At 40.2% G+C, this 21,250-nt stretch overlaps 1 protein-coding gene across 9 annotated transcripts in view; it reads left to right on the forward strand.

Annotated features, from left to right (window-relative positions):
- The window catches only part of LMO7 (LIM domain 7), a 131,020-nt gene extending 115,566 nt beyond the window's left edge, over positions 1-15,454 (forward strand). For 8 of the 9 annotated variants that reach the window (XM_037376041.1, XM_037376034.1, XM_037376033.1 and 5 more), the window contains 9 exons: positions 1,338-1,738; positions 3,491-3,556; positions 3,853-3,918; positions 5,787-5,839; positions 7,458-7,677; positions 8,582-8,854; positions 10,254-10,362; positions 12,197-12,299; positions 14,715-15,454. In XM_037376041.1, the coding sequence (XP_037231938.1) occupies positions 1,338-1,738; positions 3,491-3,556; positions 3,853-3,918; positions 5,787-5,839; positions 7,458-7,677; positions 8,582-8,854; positions 10,254-10,362; positions 12,197-12,299; positions 14,715-14,737 (1,314 nt within the window). In that variant the 3' untranslated portion in view covers positions 14,738-15,454. The remainder of the gene's footprint in view (positions 1-1,337; positions 1,739-3,490; positions 3,557-3,852; positions 3,919-5,786; positions 5,840-7,457; positions 7,678-8,581; positions 8,855-10,253; positions 10,363-12,196; positions 12,300-14,714) is intronic. The other variant, XM_037376037.1, reaches the window with a different exon arrangement.
- Positions 15,455-21,250: the final 5,796 nt, after the last annotated feature.

Here is a 21,250-nt window from a genome sequence, read left to right on the forward strand (position 1 = left end):
TTTACTTTTTATGATGCCTTTTTTCTCTTATAGCAGATGCATCCAAGCAGGCAAATGATTTATTTTGCTATGTCATTTATCTTCTCATTTTGGAAAATAAATTGTATTGGTAGAAAGAGGTTGCAAAGATGGGAAGAACAGAGTAAATGAGATGTTTTGACTTTATTCCGTAAGGATTGGTTAGGTAACTAACACCAGAAACATGTCAGCAGAAAGTTTCAGCACGTATTAATTATTGTGACCAGAATGGAGTGTCACCTTGTATATACACCTTTGCGGTATATTTACCTCCTGATGCTACTTGTTGGAATTCTGCTTCAATACTTCATCATGAGGCATGTTCGTAAGTGCCTGGCTTGTTACTGGCAGCTGGTTCATCCCATGTCTAGTAAATCTGCATATCAAATAAACGTAGATTTGCTATCATATGTTTCAAAACATTGAATGTGTGTAGCTTCTGTAGATGCTGACTTTGAGGCTGTTGCTTATGGGAAGAGGAACAGGTTTTTTCCTGCGTATGGGAGGTGTCTGAGATATCTCTATTGCTATGCAAGTGCTGCTTCAGGCATCCTAGCTAGATCAGTTGTGTTTACACAGTCACAAGCAAGTAGATTGTAATTTAAGGCTTAGGACTTCAATAAGAAACCTCTTTGAGCTGTTAGAGGGCTTTGTCCGAGAATGTAAACCATTTCATATTTTTCCATCGTTAGAGGTTTGGATGGACCCATAAAAACGGTATTTGTTCTCTGCAACTAAAACATCTTTTGACCGCTGAAAGACCTTTTCTCATGTTTGAGAGAAGGGTCATAGAGTGGTAGGTCTGAAACTTGACTTTCAAACGGTAAGAGAATGGAGGAGGTTGGGGGGTTCACCCACATGAGGATTCATGTGAAATTCATTGGTCTGATGTGCATTTGCAGTGTATCTCTTTGTGTATACGTTCTTAGGTAGGTCTTGGGTTTCTAAGTCAAAACAGTAGGGAGAAATGCTGGGGGTATCATGGATGAGTTTGTTTTCTGTGGGCATTTAAGTGGGGATGGGATGCTTGAAATGTAAGTGATACTTTAGAAAGCAGAATGTTTCACATAGTTGTGGCCGCGCTGCCCATGGCGCTTGCTAAGGCTGCTGTGTGGAATGAAGTTCTTTCATTAGGAGAATGTGCTAGCAGTCACTCAAACCATGAAAACAAAGTATACCCTGGGTCTTGCATTGAAAGTGTTTGGGATGCTTTTTACACAGTCTTCCCTCAGAGTAAATGAACTTTTCTGAGTGAGAAACCTGTTCAAAAAATAGCTCCCTTCCCTAAAAGCATGATTTTTTTTTTTTCTTTGCTACAGGAGCAGAGTGTTCTAACCTTAAACACAACATCTGTCCCTGCATGGGCTCCATCTGCATCCAGCTGGAGAGCAAGCCCTGAAGGAAATACTTCTGAGGAGCCAGAAGGAGTTGGAGCAAGTGAGCTGGCAGCATGCTTACAGGGTGAGGAAGAAGGAAGGAGGAAGCTGCAGGAGGAGTGGAGGATCCAGGACGAAGCAGCCCTGCATTTTGAGCAAGAAAGGGAACTCCAGGAGCTGGAGCTTGAGAGACAACGTAAAGAGAGGGAGCAGCAGTATGCTGAGGAGCAGAGGCGGCGGGCAGAGATGGAGGAGCAGAGGCGGCGGGCAGAGATGGAGGAGGAGCAGAGGTGTCAGACTGAAAGGCAGAGGGAGGTGTTGGTGGAGATGCCTCAGTACCAAAGGTGTGCAGTTGTGATGGGATGTACTCTCTCTTGCTTTTGCATTAAAAATTCAAACAAATTTCTTCTGGGAGTGTGTATGTCCTGAATATGTAAGGGTATTCATTTAAGATTTGTACTGTAATCAGTCAGTGCAAGATACCACAGGATGGCCTTTCTTTCTAAAGGTAGAAGGATCAGGCATAAGACAAAGTCTTTCCCCATGAATCAAGTGCCCCTTAACCCACTTCAGCTAATTTTTTAAGTAGGAAGTGTAAATAAATAATTGCAGCCAAATTAAAGGTGACCTGAAACGCTTTTTGTGAAGATTTTGTAAGAATCCTGATTAAGGCTGTAAATTGAGAGCCAGTGGCTCAATATGCAAGGCCTTTCAGAGGAAATAATAAGTTAACTCTTTTCCAATAAATGCATGACTGATTTTCCAGACTCCTCTCTTTAGTTCGACAGTGCAGTAGTAAAGTTTAATTGCACTACTGGGTTAACTTGCTGATGAGGGGTATCATGGTGTATGAGCAAACAGATGCTGGCTTAAAAATATCATAGCCTGTTAGAAATACTCACTGTGGATATATTTATTCTAAAGCATGAAGTGGTTTCTTTCATTACCTTCTTTGGCAGCTTGGTTTAAAAAACCCAAACCAAAACCAAACAAAAATCCCAACTTTTACTTTACAAGTTCATGTTCTGGCCCAGAAGTTTTCAGACTATTACAGGCATCATGGGAGATTAATCTGTCTGAAACAAATTAAACCAGTAAGTTTTTCTTATTTCTTGTGCATTTAGCTTAGTGCCTTGTGTATTACTAGCCTTGCTGTTTCTCTTGAGGATTTTCCCCTGTTCGTAAGTAAGTAATAAGAGATGACTGAAGATAACGCATGGTATCAAGTTAAGTCTTAAAAGAGGAAAGTATGATTATAAAATTGCATATATTTGCAGGAGAGATTGCGAGACCTGGGGTTACTTTAGCTCATTGTAACTGACTGCTGCTTGAGATGCCTGCTGAGAAAAGCAGAGGCACAGTTGTTACAATGGCTAAACAGGTTCTTCTTGGCAGCTGAGCCAGAATATCTCTAGAGTTTTAATTTGCCCCTGTTGCAAGATAATAGGACTTTGTGCGGTAACTTATAAAGCTGCTCTAATGTCTGCATATCTAAATCCTTGATATGTGCTTTAATCCTAGGGGATTCCATTGCTTCTGAGGTTGCTGCCGAAAGATGTGTTTTGGTAAAGAAGGAAGGCTTTGCTTAATAGTAAAAGGAGAAAGTTTAGTGAAACTGGGGTTTAAAATATCTGGTGTTAAATGTTTGGTTTACGATGGTATCAGAAGGTGTGACTTGAAATCTGAAATGTTATACAAACATCTGTGAAGGCAGGATACTTGCTGCTAAGAGCACTGAGTTTGGGGACAGGCAACTGGAAGAGCTTTGTCTGTGGAAGTTAGAGTTTTTCTCTGTGGGTTATAAACTACACCTATACAATATTCTAGAATATACATGTAACTTTTAGAGAACTGCTATGTTTGGACAAAGCTTACCTCCTGGCTTTAAAATGGATAAGATAATCACTGTCATATAGTGCTAATGGTAAATTTTGCAGCATCTTAAAAAGTCTTCGGAGATTTTTTCATGTATTTTCATATATCTAACATATCCAAAATTTCTCAGTTTCCTCTATGTATACTTACTGTTTGCTCAATTTCTAGAAAATGTTATTTTGTTTAATACGTATTTTCTTTTATCTGTATCTTGTTTCCAGACATTATGAGCGCTATGAAGTATCTAAAACAATAGAGGATCAAGCTGGCCATCCTCTCATTGACAGGTAAGAAATTGAATCAATAGGTAGGTTTTCAGCCTACTTCATAAGTATCAACCAATTTGACATGCTTACGTTTGGATTCCTTGTCACTTAACAAAACAATTTCAGGCAGTTTTTCTGACAGCCTTTCTTTTTCTGCCCTTTGTGTTTCTGGCTGTTAAAATGAAGTCTCCTTAGAATTTAACTGTTTGGGGTCCGTCCGTCCCCCCCGCCTTAAGGATCTGTTTTGAATATTTTTAGTAGGAACTACTATGGTTTCATTTTGTGTTTTTTTTGTTTTGTTTTGTTTTTTTCTCAAGGCATTATGAGCGTTATGAAGTTTCTAAAACCATTGAGGAGCAACCTGGCCAGTCATTTGCTGACAGGTACGTGTGATACTGAATCTCGCTGTAGACTGTAACGTCACTGTTTGTGTCAGAAAGCTTTGAAACTTCCAATAAGCTTTAGCCATGGCAGTTAAGTGAATACTTCGTATATGCTGCTGTGTTTTGCAGTGTTTATGGCATGTTTTCATGTTGAGAAAAAAAGCAGCTAAACTTTTGGCAAATTATATGCTATGCTGTAAACAACAGTTAGTCAGGCAGTAGGGTTTTACTGGGAGAAGCAGAACTGTAAGGAAGTAAATATGTGGGTGGTACTGGTTTTATTTGGCTGGAAAACAATTTCAAATAATATTGTGGTTGTCATAACGTGCCACACAAACTAAGGTGCAGTCATCCCAGTCAGGATTGTGCAACTTGAGAGTAAACAGGGAGGGAGGAGAGAGACAGCAGCAGCGTATATATCAGGAAGGTATTAGATGTGCCGCTTGTTTAAGTTATGCTCTCTTACCTTGGCTACTTTCTGTCTTGTGTTGCTTGGTGGTTTGTTTGTTGTACTGTTTTGGTTTTGTTTTGTTTTTATTTCAGTAGAGTATATTAACCACTGCAGGTTTGGGCTTCTTGAATAGATAGCTTTTTCTTCTCCCTTTTAATAACTGGGCTATGGTTAAAAAAATGCTGAAGTTACTTAAATCCAGAACTGTTTTATCAAGTCTTTGTCTTAGATGGCATCCCACACTAGTTCTAAAAGATCACCTCTGCTGTATATACTTAATCAGTTCTTACAGCTGGAGTGAGCATACCCTTTTTTATATGAAGAGGAACCCCAAAATTCACAGGGTACTACTAATGGAAGATCTAAATCTAACTTCAGAAGATGCCTGCACTAAATAGATACATCTTGGATATATGTGTGAGGAAGACACTTGGGTGCTAAAAGCATCCCAGGCGAGGCTGACCTGCTCTTTGGAGTTCGTTTTTACCACAAGCGGTTGTGAAATTGTTGCATCTTCTCAAACAGAATAAAATAAATAGGTCTGCACCACAGGATGGACAATCGGAACTTGGGGGAGCAAGAAAAGTGACACAGTTTTATGCATCGTTTATTTATAGACAAAGGACAAGAGTCCCACAAAACACTGTTACGCAGCCAGTACTCTAAGTGTAAACACATTAACGTAGCAGCTTTGAGTTGTGACCCAGTAAAGGATTTCTGTTCACTTCTGAGGTATTTTAAACTAAGAAACTGCATTTATTACTTGAGACTAATAACACAGCACAGAGGTGTTACTGAAGCTCCAGTTTGGTACTGTCAGAAAACCAGCTTTTTGCTGCTTGTCTGCCTGTATACTGAATGACGTATCTTGTCTAAAACTCATTAAAAATTATGGGTTTTTTTAATCAGTGATTGATAAAATTCCAGGGAACTATCTGCATGCAGTGTTTGAGCAGGTGTTTTGCTTACAATCTAGTAATGGTGCTGAAGTATGATTTAGTTTTCTCAGGATGTTAACTCATTTATAAACCTGCTTTGAAAGTTATCACTTCTTTAACTGTCTGACTGTAGTCTTCACAAAGCTTCCAGAGAGGAGGACTTTGTTTTTTACATGTTTTTGTTGAAGCAAATACAATGATTGGTCCCTTATACCTGAAGCACTGGGAACTTTCAGTACATAATTTTAACTTTTAATCAGCGATCACCTATTGACATTTAAACATTGGCATCTTTTTCTCCCCTTAATATCCTGTTGGTCTTGGTTTGGGTGTTTTTGCCTCTTGCTTTAAGTTCAGCATTAGTTGTTGATGGGAGGGATGGTGAAAAAAGGGGTTGTGTATCTTCTCTGCAATGATAAGATCTTTGTCTGTGATGAGGTCTCCTAGTTGAGATAGAGAAATGTTTTCTATATCCTTAGGAATAAGTCCAAGTCAAGTTCAGAACTGAATGAATTCAACACAATCAGAAATGGTAAGTACTGTTTAGTTTTCATTATTTTGAAAATGTATTTTCTTGAAAAAAGGTGTGTTGGATGTGGTTATCCTAAGAAAATTAATTGTCAAAGTGCTTTTTGATAGCTGCAGTGTAGTTCAAAGTCATACCATGCTACAGCTTAATGAAGTTTCAACAGCAAGAGGAAATTCGTACAGTCAGTGTCTTGCTGGATTAACTGCTCCCTTGAAGACTGTAGCAGTGATTACAAATGGATCTTGGGTGCCTAAATTTTAGATGTCTGATACTTATATGAGAATAAACCAGTTGTGTAGATATATCATTGAAGATGTGGGTTCTTTTGATATGACTCTGTCAATAAAAAAAGCTGTTCATACCAAGATGGTAATGTATTTGATACAACTGTTTGCTCTTTGTAACTACTGTTAAGAGTAACACAGCTAGAAGTCAGTGCTTGATACTGTCGCAGTGGCTTGTTTTCTGGACTCTAGTTCGTTGCTGCCTTTGAGTTGTCCTTCAGTTACCTTCCTGTGTCTTGAAAGGAATGTGTATAAAGCAAACAAACCAACCAGATGGTCATAATTATGTTACAGTAAAAAATGACTGAAAGCTATTCTTGTGTCTAAAACATGGTTGAAAAAAAAGTAATTGCAAGTAATCATAGAGAGGTAAATGGTGTATTAGAGGATATGTTGCAGATTGACAACATTGCTTTCACACATTAAAACTTGATCATTGGAACTCATAAAATATTGTGGAAGTTGACTCACTTATAATGGCAATCTACAGCAATAAAACCAAGAGCAAATCTATAGTCAGAGCAGTATTTAAAAGGGTTGAATTTTAAATTGAATGACTTCTTGCAGAGTAATTTTCTTTATTAGTCTTACTGTAAAGAAGTTACCAGATCTAGGAAATAAAGAAAAAATTGTTGCCTTCTAGCATGTCAACACATTGAAGAAAGATGGCTTGTTTCTTTCCCCTTCCAAAATCTCAAAGGCCATCTATACCATAAATGTAATTTCAACTGAGTAGTTAACACAACATACAAATTACAAAGAAACTGTGTAAGATTTCCCTGTCTGTCTCCCCCCATATACATAGATACTTGTCTAAAACAAGATAAAGCAATGTGCTTAGTGCCTTGAATAAAGAAAAAAATATCTTGAGAACAGGGACAACATACAGGAAAACAGGATATGAACTCTTAAAGGGAGAGAAGGTATCCCACCGTTCAATGATATATTCTATACATACTTCAGTTTGTATTGGAGGAAGTCTCCATACTGTGGCACTAAAAGAGATCATGCTCTTTTAAAAGTACATGTATGTGTGTGCATACATACGCACACACAAATGGATAGGCATATACACTTAGAAAGTGAAGGAAAATGCCTGCTTGTATTGAACTTAACATAAAGGACCACATAATGGAAATACGATTTTAAAAAGTGTAATCATAATGATATATTGGCAGGTTTGATACTGGTCACCTGTCCATAAAAAGGAACGGGAGAAACTTGTGAATGTGGTGATGAATGACTGCTTTGGAGTTACAGCCAGAGCACTGAATCTGTGATAACTGCCTTTGTGCCTTAAGGTATCTGGCTGAAATCTGTGCATTTTGTCCAAACAGGTACCCAGAGCAAGTACTCAGAGAGGTCCTGGAACACGGGCGAGTCACAGAAGAAGCCTCAGAAGGAGCAAAACCTGTCTGCAGCAGAGTTGGAAAGACAGCAAATCCTTCAGGAAATGAGAAAGAAAACATCTCTACACACGGACAGCAGCTGGATTAGGCAGCGCAGTTCCAGTATACATAAGGAGCCTATAAGTCTGTACAGCAGTAGTATGAGGAGGTAGGAATTGCGTTAAAAATAAACTTTGTCTCTCATCAGGTAATATTGTTTAGTGATTCTAAACCTCAGCTTGTATTACAGAGCACAGAAATGAAATGAGTCTGTGAAATGCTGTAAGCTAAACTGCATAGCAGCACAAATAGAAGAAAGTAGCTGTATTACAGCTGGAATTAAACTTTTTTTTGCGAGTAAAGAATATGGATGTGACCTGTAAATAACTCAGCTGCTTATTTCTTGGTTGGTGTACCAGCAATGGAAATCAATAATGTACTCTGTCATTGACAGATGTGCTTAAGAATTTCAGCATGACAATTTATTGTGGAAACTAATTATTATGGCTAAGGAGTATACCTCTTTTTACGTAGAAATGTCAGAAAGTCTGGAGTTTGTTTCTTGCTTTAAGTAATGTATGTATGTTAGATTTGTCACTTAGGAAACAGTCATCAGTCAGAAGAGTGGCTGTTGGGCCAACACCTTGTACCTAGATGATACTGTCCAGCTTGGATGGATTGTTATTTTCAATCTGTTATCCCTTGGAGAAAACAAAAACAAATGTGGTGTCTGAGGTCCGTTTCCCTACAGTGGATTTTGATATGGTTCACCCTGATAAGGCTGCAGTGAAGAGTGTTTTGCCTTTATTCTGTAGTGATTAAGTCCCACCTCTCTTTTTGCTTCACCTGCTTTTTCCCATGAGACTAAGATTGGACACAAAGGATAATTTTCTGCTCAAACATTTTAAATCGGTGTGTGAAGAATATTTCTCAGTGTCATCAGACAAGCATGTTTATGCTAGAAAATCTTAAAAATGCTAGGATAATGATTTTTCTTTTAAAAAAAATCAGAATATAGCTCTTCTTCTCTAGCTGTACTGCTATTTACATTTTTATGTGTACCTTTGTTACAGAGGGGAGTCTTTGGACAATCTTGATTCTTCAAGAACAAGCTCATGGAGGCACCACACATGGCTGAACCAGTCTGCCTCCTCTTCATCTTTGTCCTCTAGTCAAGATTTCAGTCGCCCGGTGTCCACTTCAAACCGAGCCTACATGTGCACTCCTTCCTCCAGCAAAGCACCTCCTGCAGGCACCTCTGCAAGAGCCCCCTCTGTGTCCCAGGCAGCCCCCCGAGCTCAGTCTCCCCTCTCTGCTTCCCAGCCAGGGTCCCAGACACGCAGCAGGTGAGTGAGCGGTGCCCTTCTGCTGGGAAGGTATAAATGCTGGGCTGCCCTGAAGAGAGCAGACTGTGTGTATGGTGGTCCACAGCAGCGTTCTTGCCCATAACATTGATAAACAAGTCTGAAAACTACCTGGACTTAGTTTTCTGGCTGGATGGGGCGGTGGAAGTAAGGGCTGTTATTACCCCCCTGCTCCAGTCCTTCAGAAAATTCCCCAGGTTTGTCATCACTGCTTGACATTGGGTTAAAAAAAAAAAACACACCGGAGGAACTGGAATAATAAATCTCCAGTCTCCAAGCTGTATGTTGGTTACCAAAATGATTAGTAAAAGCATACTCCAGATGGCATTTCTGACATTTATTTTCTTAGGTTTGTTTTAACAAAAGATTCCTGAAACCCACGCTTTATGGCCCTCATCTTGGTCTTTCCTCCCCCCTTCCTGGCATGTGGTCAATATCATCTCGAGGAGCGCTCAGGAATGCTCATAACCCATGACCCTGGGGAACTGCAGAGTAGGATGTTGGTTTAAATCTAGGAGGAGAAAGCAAAAATTGCAACATATTTTGAAACAAAAATGGAATTCACTTGTGGTAGGGTAGATAACTGCTACTTTATGTACTTGAAACGTTTTAAAAATACCTTGGGGTAAGGCTATAGAGAATCATCCCCACACAATTCCACATGTTATATATAACAACAGTGTGAACATTGCTTCACTAGCTCTTATGCTTTCAGACACTTTGTGATAAATTGAACCTGTTTTTTTCTTTTTAGTTTTCTTTTTTTTCCCTCCCAAAGCTAGGTTCCTACATTCTTTATAGTGTACAAAAATTACCTTTTTAACCATGTTTACTTATCTTGTTCCCGCTTCCATTTGCTAACATCTTGGCAGATCTATAGAAACTGACCTCTGTATGGATTATGTTCAGAGTTAGCATAATATTATAGGCCCAGGAGTAGCCTTCTGTTACCTAACGAGGTGCAGATGGTGGGACTTGGCAGGGCTGCTTGCTAAAACGTAGCCTTCAGGATAATTCCCCACAAATAAGAAATAAGGCAGCAGCACAAAACCTGTGGTCTTACTCTCCAAACTTAATAACATAATTTTTATGTTTATTTGTAGAAGGTATTTTATACAAAGAAATATCTCCCAAGAAAGTGACAGAATTTCTCCATTTGTTCCTGTGTAACTTTGATTTAAATTATAACACTTCAGCTTTACTTAGCTTTCAGATTTACTGCAAATGATATTTAATTTTCAGTTTATTTTCCCCAGGCTGCCTAATAGTACACTTTTACACCAGTGTGGTTTTGTTTCTAATCTCAAAAAGTCTTTGATAACTTTTCTTTGTCTTTTAAACCTTTTCAAACTGGTTTTAAGGATTTTCATTCTATATTTAGGTCAGTCAGTGGGAAGAAAATCTGTTCATACTGTAATAACGTTCTGGGCAAAGGAGCAGCCATGATCATTGAGTCTCTTGGTCTTTGTTATCATTTACATTGCTTTAAGGTGAGAGATGGGAGTAACATCTTGAAGGAACAGGAACTAATCAGAAGCACGCATGGCTACTCGGTGTTATGCTCACAGGGGCTCTACTAATCACCTGCTTTGCCTTCTACTCTTTTGACAGCGTGGCGCATGCATATTTCCATGAGGCAGTCGTCTCTGCAGGCATTTAGCCCTTAACTCTAGAAGTATTTGTTAAATGCTAGAGCTAACCAGTAGGGCTTTGACAAATAAGATGGTGATGTTGACTGTGAGATCAAAGTTCTTCCTTCTTCGAATAGGCAGCAAAAAAAAATCAGAAGGGGCTGAGCCACTTCTCCCAGAAACCTTAAAACCAAAAAAACCCCACCCTAAATAAAAACAACCTAACCCCGCCCCCCCCCCCAAAAAAAAAACAAAACAAAAAACCAAACAAAAAAAACCCTCAGCCTGGACCCTGGCAATTGAACATTTAAGGTGGCCCATCATTTCTAAGCTAATCCTAGCATAGTGTTCACATGGTGTTTTCCAGGCAAAGGCGTGCTGGCAGCGTTCAGCCTGGCAGGATAGAACCCAGCACCAAAAGGAAGCTGTTTAGTGCCACTCGACCCTGGACAGAAGCTGGTATATCAGCTCATGCTTAGCGCTGAGGCATAGTTACATGATTTGTAGTCAGCTCGGGGCATACGCAAAGCTGAAAGAAGAAATGCCTGCCTGCAAAAGATGTAAAAGCACTTCTAGTTCCCCTACTCTAGGACCAGATGATAAATTAGACTCTGATTTGGAGGTGCTGTGGCACCCCTCTGCTCTTACTCTACCTTGTGTTGGATGGAGGCATGGCTTTAAGAAAGAGACTTGGGTGTCTGGTTCAGAACACTTGTCTTCTGTGCCCATCTCAAAGGCATCACCCAGAAAACTACAAGGGATTGACTCAAAATTTCCCCTGATCCTGCCTGCCTGAGCAGAAGGTGTAATCCATGGGGGTGCGTTGTCACTCCCTTTATGCAGAGTGTATTCTGTACAAGGGAGTCCACCCATAGCTCCTAACCTACATAAGAAAATACCAAATCTCTGTGTTTCAAATCTCTGGAGATTAATGAGCTGTTGAACAGAGTGCCAATCTGCCAAATCTAAAAGATTCATTACTCATGTAAGCAAGCAGGCAAACTGTCTGTCCTTCTGTAGTCAGCTGAGTACTTCGCTTCATAAATTCATAAGGAGTGTGCTATGGTTTGGGTTACATTCCTTCCAGAGGTAGTTCATATTCATAGCAAAGACTTGTTCAGCCACCATAGTGAAATAGTTTATTGTTAGTATGAGAGCTGTCAAGCCCCTTATTTGTGTGTTGATCAAAAAAAAAAAATTAAATTGGCCCCTTCTCTCCAAATAAGAACTCATTTCTGTGATGCAAGCCCAGGAAGTCAGGGGTGTTTGAGCATTTGCTGCTCTGAGTGCCAAAGGGCTGAGGATACCAGCAGTGTATAGTGCCACATGGAAATCTGCAAGCAGCCCACCCAGGTGTTCTGTGCCAAAATTGCTGTTGCCATCTAGACAACAATTTTTTTTTGTGTCGAGCCAGTCTTAGTTTTCAGAGAAAATTAGATTTAATGAACTAATCTCTAAAAAGTCTGCTTTATGTTTGCTTAGTTGGTGTATCTGCTATTCGTTGTCCAGTCGTCGCCTTAAAATACTTTCTCAGGGTTAGTTGCGTTTTGATCTACTAATTGTTACACATTTGCTGCTAGTGGCTGTGGGTTTATCGTTCAAGCTTTGTTGAGCTTAATCCAAGCTGCTTTTGAACAGCTTTCTCATTTCTTAATATTTTGTAAGGAGTTCTAATTACTCATCTATCATGCAGTGTGTTTCCTGTGGATGTGACCTCGGGGGATCCCGCTCTGGAGCTGAAGTTCGGATCCGAAACAACAAACTCTTCTGCAACGACTGCTATATCAGATTTAAAAGTAAGGCAATCCACCTGCGGTGTGCGTGACAGTAGTTCTTGCCTGTGCTGTACAGCCTCAAGTGTTTGCACGGCTGAGCCACTCGATAGCTTTCATATTTAGCTTTAAGTTGGTATGTTAGTGAATAGGTTCGGCAAGGTTTGATTGCCAGTTTCTGCCCCTCGTAGGGTAGTCAGTCATTCCTGACTTGTAACTTGCTGGTAGCTGATTTTACCACCTTGTTATTAAGCAGCTTCAAGCAGACAATGTGGTATAGTCATCCTGCTTTCTTCATAGATCTGAGAGAGTGTTGTCAAGGAGTTGTCAGTTGCTGAACAGGCTTGTCTTGATAACAGAGAAGTCTTTTTGAAAAATTGTTTACATTTTTGAAAAACGTGATCTGAATATATATATTTAATTCAATCCTAATGCATACCTGGGAAGCTGTTAGTTTATCCTGTGCAGGTGGCACAAATGCTGGTTTCTATTTGCGATGCTATTATTATTTGAATTATAGGTCTGTGATTGGTTATTCATTTAGGTACAAGTTCAGGAGGAATTGATTTACTTACAGATCTTAATTAAAAGGTGCAGTATAATTTTTTTCCTTTATTATGGTTTGCAGAATTCTGATTTACTGGAGCATGATATTAAGGCTTTGAATAATGGTGTTGAGGGTTTTTTCCTGCTGTCATAGATGATGGTAGACAACCTCCTAATTTTGACAAGTCTTGAGAGTTTTGTATGGCTCTATTTTTATGTAGCAAATATGGAATTCTCTAGAATGATAAAATTCAGCTAAGGGAAAGCATCTCTGAATTAATTCCTGGGAAACATGTCCACATTTCTTCATGAGCCCGGCACATTTTTCTCATGGTGGACCAGAAGGCAGTGAAGGGAACAGGATACCTATGCTGCAATACTTGAGCAGGACTTGGGCATCTGCTGGCTGACAAGCCTAGCTCAGAAAGAGAAGCTCTGCATCTGATGCTGTTGCTGTTTTCAGGATATTTTTTTTGCTTCCAGGAAGAGGAGAAGCTGCCTGCACCACAGAAATGATTGTGTGGTGCCCCAGCTAAAACCAGAAAAAAACCCACCTCTCCTTGACACTAACAGTGCATTCAGAGAGGCTAATGTTAGGTGCAAGGATGCCACTATGATCAGTGGAAGGAGGAAGAGAATCGCCACCTTCCATCGAGGGGTGATCCAGAGCACTGGGTCATATGTCTCTGAGCTAGTGTTCGGAGAATTTATCTCCTTGTTGATGACAAGACTACATCAAAGTGACAGTGTTCCTATTTCAAGCACCCAGATGTGTGGGAGATTCAGTCTGGAGCCTGTTCATGTTATTTTATCTTTTCTTCTGGGGGCAAAATTGCTGGGTGAGTTGGATAAGTTGGGTACTGGGAAAAAAAACCAAAACAACCAATAAAACCTGTTTTTATTACTCCCTGCCAAGACAGTACTCAGGAATTTGGTGATGGAAGTAACAAAAAATTTTATCACGGATGAATTGCTATTTAGTCTTGACATTACAACCCATAAAGTCACAGCAGTGCCTTTCAGAAGCAGAGCTGATCTGTGAGGAAACGGTTCGATTCCCTTCCCTTCAGACTGCATCTACTTGGGCCAATGGGCACCTCAAAACATAATTGTATGAGATATGAGTAAATCAGGAACTGTAAGAATTTGTGGGTACAAAACAAAATATTTGAATTAGTGATTGGTAATTGAAATTAGCTATTTGAATAATACAAAAAACAGCTATGTTATTACCACAGTGAAAATATACTGACAACACAGCACTGGTGTGTGATGCAGATTACTTTGCAGTTGGCATTTGACATCAGCCTGGCTAATTATTTGTTAGTTTCAAACAGGAACATATTGGCTAAAAGGTTTCATAAACTGTAGGATTATTAATATTTACGTTGTAATTTTATGATATTTTTGCACATTTTTATGTTAATTGTGTGGTTTAAACCTGGGACATTGTAGCAAAACACCAGTGTATGGGCAGATGCCCACAAATATATGCAGAGAGGGGATAAAAAAGTTCTTTTTTTAAAATACTGATAGAGTTATTTAACAGATTTTGATTTGATTATTGAAGGGTAAATTTAGAAAAATTGTCACCCTGTCTCTATGCTGATACTAAAAATAATTCTTAAAAACTTGGTAAGGTGCATGTTCTGTGGAGTATTACTTGGCCTGAAATACTTGCAGTGCTATAATTGGATTAAACGTAAATTTGTATTGTTCACAAAATCTGGATTGCTAAATTCAGAATGTATGCCTTAGTTTGTGTTACCATTTTCAATAGGTATTGGAAATACTGTTGTCTGACTATTTATAACTTCGAAATTTTAATTTCTCTCACTAAGATTCTTCAGTAGCTAGGCTTTAATTACAATTTCTTCTGTCTCTCTCTAATAGCTGGACAACCAACCTCCATGTGAAGCAAATGAAGATATGAAACCACTGTTGCAGATAAAAGAAGAGGTGATTGCTGCTGATGTAGATCTATAAATATATATATTGTGTGTATGTGTGTTTTTCCTAAGAGTAACTCTCGCTTATCTAGTCTTCATAGCAATGCATCGTATTCTTCATATAACTATTTTTATTTATAAGAAAGTAATTGCAGTAAGGAAATATCTGGGGAAAATGCTTTAACTTTTTCAGCTTCAAGTACTGAGAGCACAAGGGAGAATAAGTATATTTTCAGTAATAACTTCAAAATATTTTTGAGGCTTATAATCAACTAGTTGACTTTCCAATGGTATATGAAGAGGGTATTTTGTTTCTAAGCTCTTGAAATGAGTGTTAGAGAAATAGCTAATATAAATATATATTTGCAATTACTGTCTTTATTTTTGACATATACTGGAAGTGAATTCTCTAGGTTAATATGAAGCTGCATTTAAATACACACAAATGTGTTTGCTTTCCGTATGCTGGTTTCTAAAATTATGTGCTTTTTTGAAACTTAAATACAAAGAATAATCCCTTTGCTCAGTGGTGTTGGCATAATATTCTGTGGAATACATTTAAGGGGAAGAGTTCTCTTTTCCCATTTGGAAAATGTAACTATCACTTTTTCTTCCACAAAATATGTGGACAATGGTTATTGAACTACAGTACATTTGTAAATAAAATTTCTGATGTTGCATTTAGTAGAAGTTTGTTTTCTTTCTCTCCAGCTAAATGTGTCTAAGATGATTTGCTGAAATACGGAATTTTGAATTTCATCTTGGGAAAACAGTTTTTGTGACAGGATTAAGATGTCCACCTAAATATGTACAAGAGCAAAGTTCTTGCTTTTCTCTTCCCTTACAGTAGACGTCAAATTCTGTATATAGTTCTTCTGTCAAGCTCCTCATGCTCTTTCCCTTCAGCATTTAATCCAAGTGGCAAGACTCTTTCTTTGTCCTGTACCTCATCCCTGAGGCATGACAACTGGAAGAGGTGAAAGTTCCCCAGAACTTCTCTGCACTGTCTAGAAATGAGGTGCTGAAAATTTTGGGTTAGGTTCTGCTCCTGAAAACACGACTGGAATGTGTGCTGTGTTTTCCAGCGGTGGTTCCCAAATTGCTGTGGTCAGTGGCTTTCCCAGATCTTTTCATGCCCAGTTACATACCCTTCTGTGTCCATGTCCTTAGAAGCAGCGAAGAAAACATGGGATGTAGATCAGAGGAATTTGGGGGAGCATCTTGTGGATGAAATGGAGGAAGAGGACAGCTGGGAGGTTTAGGAGGATGTTAGCTCTGAGTTTGAGCTTGTACGTGGCACCATGAGGAGCCTGTCCTGGTTTCGGCTGGGATAGAGTTAATTTTCTTCTAGTAGTTAGTACAGTGCTGTGTTTTAGCTATGATGTGAGAATAATGTTGATAACACACTGATGTTTTTAGTTGCTGCTGGGTGATGTTTATACTAAATCAAGGACTTTACAGTTTATTGGCCCGTGCCAGCCAGAGGGCTGGAGGGGCACGGGAAATTGGGAGGGAACGCAGCCAGGACAGGTGACCCCAAACTAGCCAAAGGGATATTCCGTATCATGGGACACCATGCTGAGTGTATAAGCTGGGAGAAGAAGGAAGGTGGAGACATTTGGCATTATGGCGTTTGTCTTACTGAGTAACAGTTATGTGTGCTGGAGCCCTGCTCTCCTGGGGATGGCTGAACACCTGCCTGCCCATGGGCAGTGGTGAATTAATTCCTTGTTTTGCTTTGCTTGTGTGTGTGGCTTTTGCTTTACCTATTGAATTGTTCTTATCTCAACCCTTGAGTTTTACATTCCTTTCCAATCCTCCTCCCCATCCCTCTGGGTGAGGAGGAGTGAGCAAGCGGCTGCGTGGTGCTTGGTTGCCGGCCGGGGTTAAAGCACAGCAGAGCCGCAGTGCGGGTGCCAAAGCAGCTTAGGGTGCTCCTTCCTCACAGGGGGTCTCAGGGATGGATAGGAGAACTCGAAGATTGGGGAGAGAGATCATGGCTTTGATAGCTGGGGGCAACAAGGGAAGATCATGCTGTTTTGGTGTACTGGGAGTACTTCACCTGTGTGGGCCTTGGTGTAACTCCTACTTGTAGCTCTGTCAGTCTCCTGTTTTGCTTTGGTTTATTGATCTTTCCCTGAACAGATGGGCTCTGTCTGCTAATAAATGCTGAATTCCAAAATGCCAAACATAATTTTCAAACTTTGCTTTTAAAACAAAACAAAAAAATATCTAAACCACCTCATCAACCCAAAGTTGCCAAGCTCCATGTTCAGCCACCCTTACAACTTGGCCTTTGCTTTTGGCTTTCAGTTGAAAATGCCTCTTATGAAGCGAACTGGATATTTCATTTGGTTTGCATTACTGTGTTAAGTAATGACACTGTGGACTGCAGGTGAGAACTCGGGGATTTGAAGACCCTAGTCCTTAAATACACACTATAGAAGGATATTCATGCTGCCTGCTCACATGGCTGTCTGGGAGCCTGGGGTCCTCTCTGCTGCTTGTGGAAGAAGAGTGCTTCCCTGAGAATGCTTCGGAATAGGAGCCCAAATCAGGTGCTGTGCAGATCTGGGTCTTGATTAAGGCACGTACCTAATGGAGAGGGTGCAGATGCTCCTCTACCCTGTCTAGTTTTCAGCCTTTTTTTTATGGCAGGCAGCACCAGACTATGAATAACTGCTTCCCCCCAAAAAAAACCTGGATACTCACAATCTCCATCAGCAGCCCTGAAATGCAATGAAACACCCAACATTTTTTGTCACAGGTCAAAGTTTCTCAACCTCCAAAGCATCAATGAATTTATCCTAACCTACCCATGATTCCCCCTCTCCCAGCACTGTGTTATGCAGCAAAACTGTGGGAAAAGTCAGGGATGGCTATGCTACCTTTTGCATCTTGAGCCCAGTTGTGTTGACCCATCCCTGGGAATCATTTGGGCATGGAAATTGCCTGGGGGGGGTGAAGAGCAGAGGGAGACGAGAAAAGTCACCGCCCTGTGATGCTGCTGGAGCTGCCTGACTGGTGTCCTGCAGCCTGGAGTTAGCTCTGAGCCAGGCTGGCTTTTCCAAAATGGTGTCAAGTATTTCCATACAGGCTCCAATTTCATCTTCCCACAAAATGTCTGTGGAAAACTCTGTTATTTCATTAGCTTGTACCAAATTGCTTGCCTGTGAGCAAACAGAGAATGGAATTTTGGATTTAGTGGGGCTCAAAGAGTAGAAATCGAAACTTTTGCAGAGTTGAAGCCGAGTTTCTCACTCTTGTTTAACAAGGAGCCTGGTTTAACAAGGCTCCTTCAAACCTGCGTTTGCTAACTCGAGTTGGCAAATGCAAGCAATGAAAATTCCTTCCTCCTTGCCTTCCCCTGGAGGGGAACAGGCAGAGAAACCCACCTTAAAAGTGTTGTTGTGTCTGTGTATTTTGGTCCTCGCTAAAGTATTTGGACCATGTTGGGCTCTCAAATTCAGCGAAACTGATTATCTGCTAGCAACACAAGATGGCAGTGTGTCAGTGCAGCTTGCACGATAAAAAGCCTTTCTGTGGTTGTAATCCTGTAAAAAAAGGGTCACGTTTGCTAAATGGCACTACAGATGCAATGTAATTAAAGTTGTAGAGAGAATTTCTCTTCATCCTGGGCCTTTCTCCCCACCTGGTGTAATGGAGGTGCAACATGCAGCCGAATCTGAGCAGTCTCACATGATTGTGTTTGCCATTAATTAACTACTTAAACCAGTACTAAGCAGAGATAGAGGTAAAGAGAACATTTTCTGTGAAGAAAAATAAGTTAGGTGATTTCTAGTGGAGGGCTTTGCTGTATTTTGTTAGATTCTTTTTTAAGATGATCTTCAAGCAAGGAGCACCCGTTGCTTTCCCTCGGTTCATCAGATTCAGATGCTCTCTTTAAGATTAAAACCCTTAAATGCAGTTGTCTATAGGTGAGGTGGGCCTCTGTGCTGCTATTAAATTCTGAGTGGACTTAGGGCTCTGCTCCATTCCTTACTCTTGGGTATCAGGTGCTGCTTGGGATGTTGTCGAGTGTCTGGGATAGCTACCCAGGGCTGGCGGGGGAGATATGGTGCAAGTCTGGGAGATACTTGTGCAGCTGCCAGTGCAGGTCTTACAAGATGCTTTACAGCATCTGAAAGGGCAGCAGACATTTATGAGCAAGCAACTGAATCAAGCTCAGTTCCCTACAGGCAGTGGAGCAAAGGTGTGATTTCATGGGCCGGGGAGTAGGTGTCCACCATTGGGTGAGGTGCTTGGCTGTTTAAGGTTCACTGACTTTAACAGGCATGTGGATGCAGGCTCACATGTAGAAGCCCCCATTTTTACGTTGCCTAAGTTTACCTATCTTAATGCTGACTGAATTCTTCCAAAAATATCTGAGAATTTCTGATTCAGCTAAATCCTTCATCTAGCCTATCTTTAGGCTTGCAGGCTGTCAGCTAATGAATTGCAATGTGCCTCTGAATGTGGCTTCAGAACTGAGTGGTCTGTGGATAGGCACTCTGGCACAGGCCAGTTAAATGGAACAGCACTTCAAAAATAGAAAATGTTTTCTGTAACTTTCAGCGTGAGCTTACTGTGTGTTATCTCTAATGCCGAAGAACAAACCTATCAGGTATCTTTGAGTGAAATTCAAGATATTGGGTATGCTCTTCATTTTGTTGAGATTTCTTTAAGAATTTTTTTAATAGAAGATTCATCAGAAATCTCAAGCTCGATTACCTATGCATTCGTCTCTTCAGGCAAGCTGCAGCACTGCAGGCCGTGCTGGTTAGCAGCAAGATTTATGCAGCAAGCCCTTTGTTAGAGCCTGGTCTCTGAAATCAGAGCTCATGCTGATACCAGAAATGGCACAGCCACTCTCATTATTTTCAGGAAAGTACCTCACGGGTGAACCCCAAGGAAGGTCCAAGTGATAAATAAGTTCAACACTTCCCTTGGGTAATAGCTGTTGTAACTTGGCCCACCTTGTCACTTATGGAGTGTAAAAAGGTTTGAAACCTGCCAGTTTGAGCTCAACGTGAACACCGGTGTACTTGCAGCAGTGTTTTAAATTCCAACCAATCATTTGTAATGGATTAGTAAAACCTGTGCCATGGCTATAATGGAAGGCTATTAGCAGCAGGCGTAATTACATGACAGGGCAGCTTCATGCTGGAAGCTCCTCAGCATTTTCATTTTAGCTCCATGCTTCTTGGGAGATAGGGGCACCATCATAAAACAATATAGGAGGATGATGTGGAGCAGTTGCTCACAAAATGAATATTCTAGGGTGAGCAGTAGGGTATCGGTTTATTAAAGCTGAAGAATCTTTTTAATTGGCTCAACCTACAGGAAACAAACTTCCCAATTAAGTTGCCGCTGTAGGCAACAAACACTCAAAAGACATGTGTCGTGCAATGGGAATTATTAGCTTCTGTGGGTTTGCATTAACAGTCAACATTGTGCAAAGAACCAAAGCACTTTAAAAAAAAAATAAATATGTACAAGGGTGTGCATACACACAGATTCTCTTTATTAATTGTAATAGAAGAAAGAATGGAAAAGCTAAGGCTGTTGAATGGACAGTTCATAAACACAGCCTAGTGAGAGTAAACACAGCCTAGTGAGGCTTGTGGTCCACACAGTGTGCCATCTTAAATGGCCTTTTGCAAGTAGCTGTGTCAGAGCAGGTGTTTCTGATTCCCTGAACTGGAATTTTCGTTTGCCCCGAGGCAGTCAACCAGATGTGCCATTTATTGGTGCATCAATTGAATCTGGCCCTTCCGGGATGGAAATTCAGATTTCAGGGTCAGATCGGGCAACTGCAGTAAGCTGACCTGCCTATATCCCTGCAAAGATCAGAACCTCCCGCCCAATAATTCCCATATTGAACACACAGCTTCTGTGTGAACAACAGTGTTCTTTGTTGGAAAGAAGCTCTGTGTAGATCTGAAGTATGCAAATGATGGAAAATCTACCAAGTCAACATAAATTGTTTCAGTGGTTAATTAGCACTCTTAACGATGTTAATTTTATTTTTAGCTATTTTATTTTAATAAGCTTTCTAGCTTATTATGATTTTATTTTCATTCATGTAACTTAATTTAGGCTCTTAGCACTGGATTAACTCTTCTTTTTCTCTCTTAGACTGTGCATGTGACTTTACAGTCCTGTCCCTCCATCCCTCTCCCCCCCTTTTTTAAAGTTTTTTTTCTTATACCTGTTCATAAAGCCTTATTGCTGGCATCAGTCAGAAAATGCAAGATTACCTCCATGGGAGGATGGTGTCGACAGACTGGCCCTCTTTCAGTGAATTACAACACAAAACTCTCCTAGGAGAATATCTAGAACAGAGGGGAAATAATCTTTAAAAGCATTAAAAAATCTGAAGCTCTGTAAGAATTTCTTTGTGTAATGCACAGATTCAAATAAGAGCTTTTGTCCTCAAGGGTGTTTTGCTGCATAGATTTTCTGGCATAATTAGTAAGG

This window comes from Falco rusticolus, chromosome 2, assembly GCF_015220075.1.
Source record: "Falco rusticolus isolate bFalRus1 chromosome 2, bFalRus1.pri, whole genome shotgun sequence".
Taxonomy (NCBI): domain Eukaryota; kingdom Metazoa; phylum Chordata; class Aves; order Falconiformes; family Falconidae; genus Falco; species Falco rusticolus.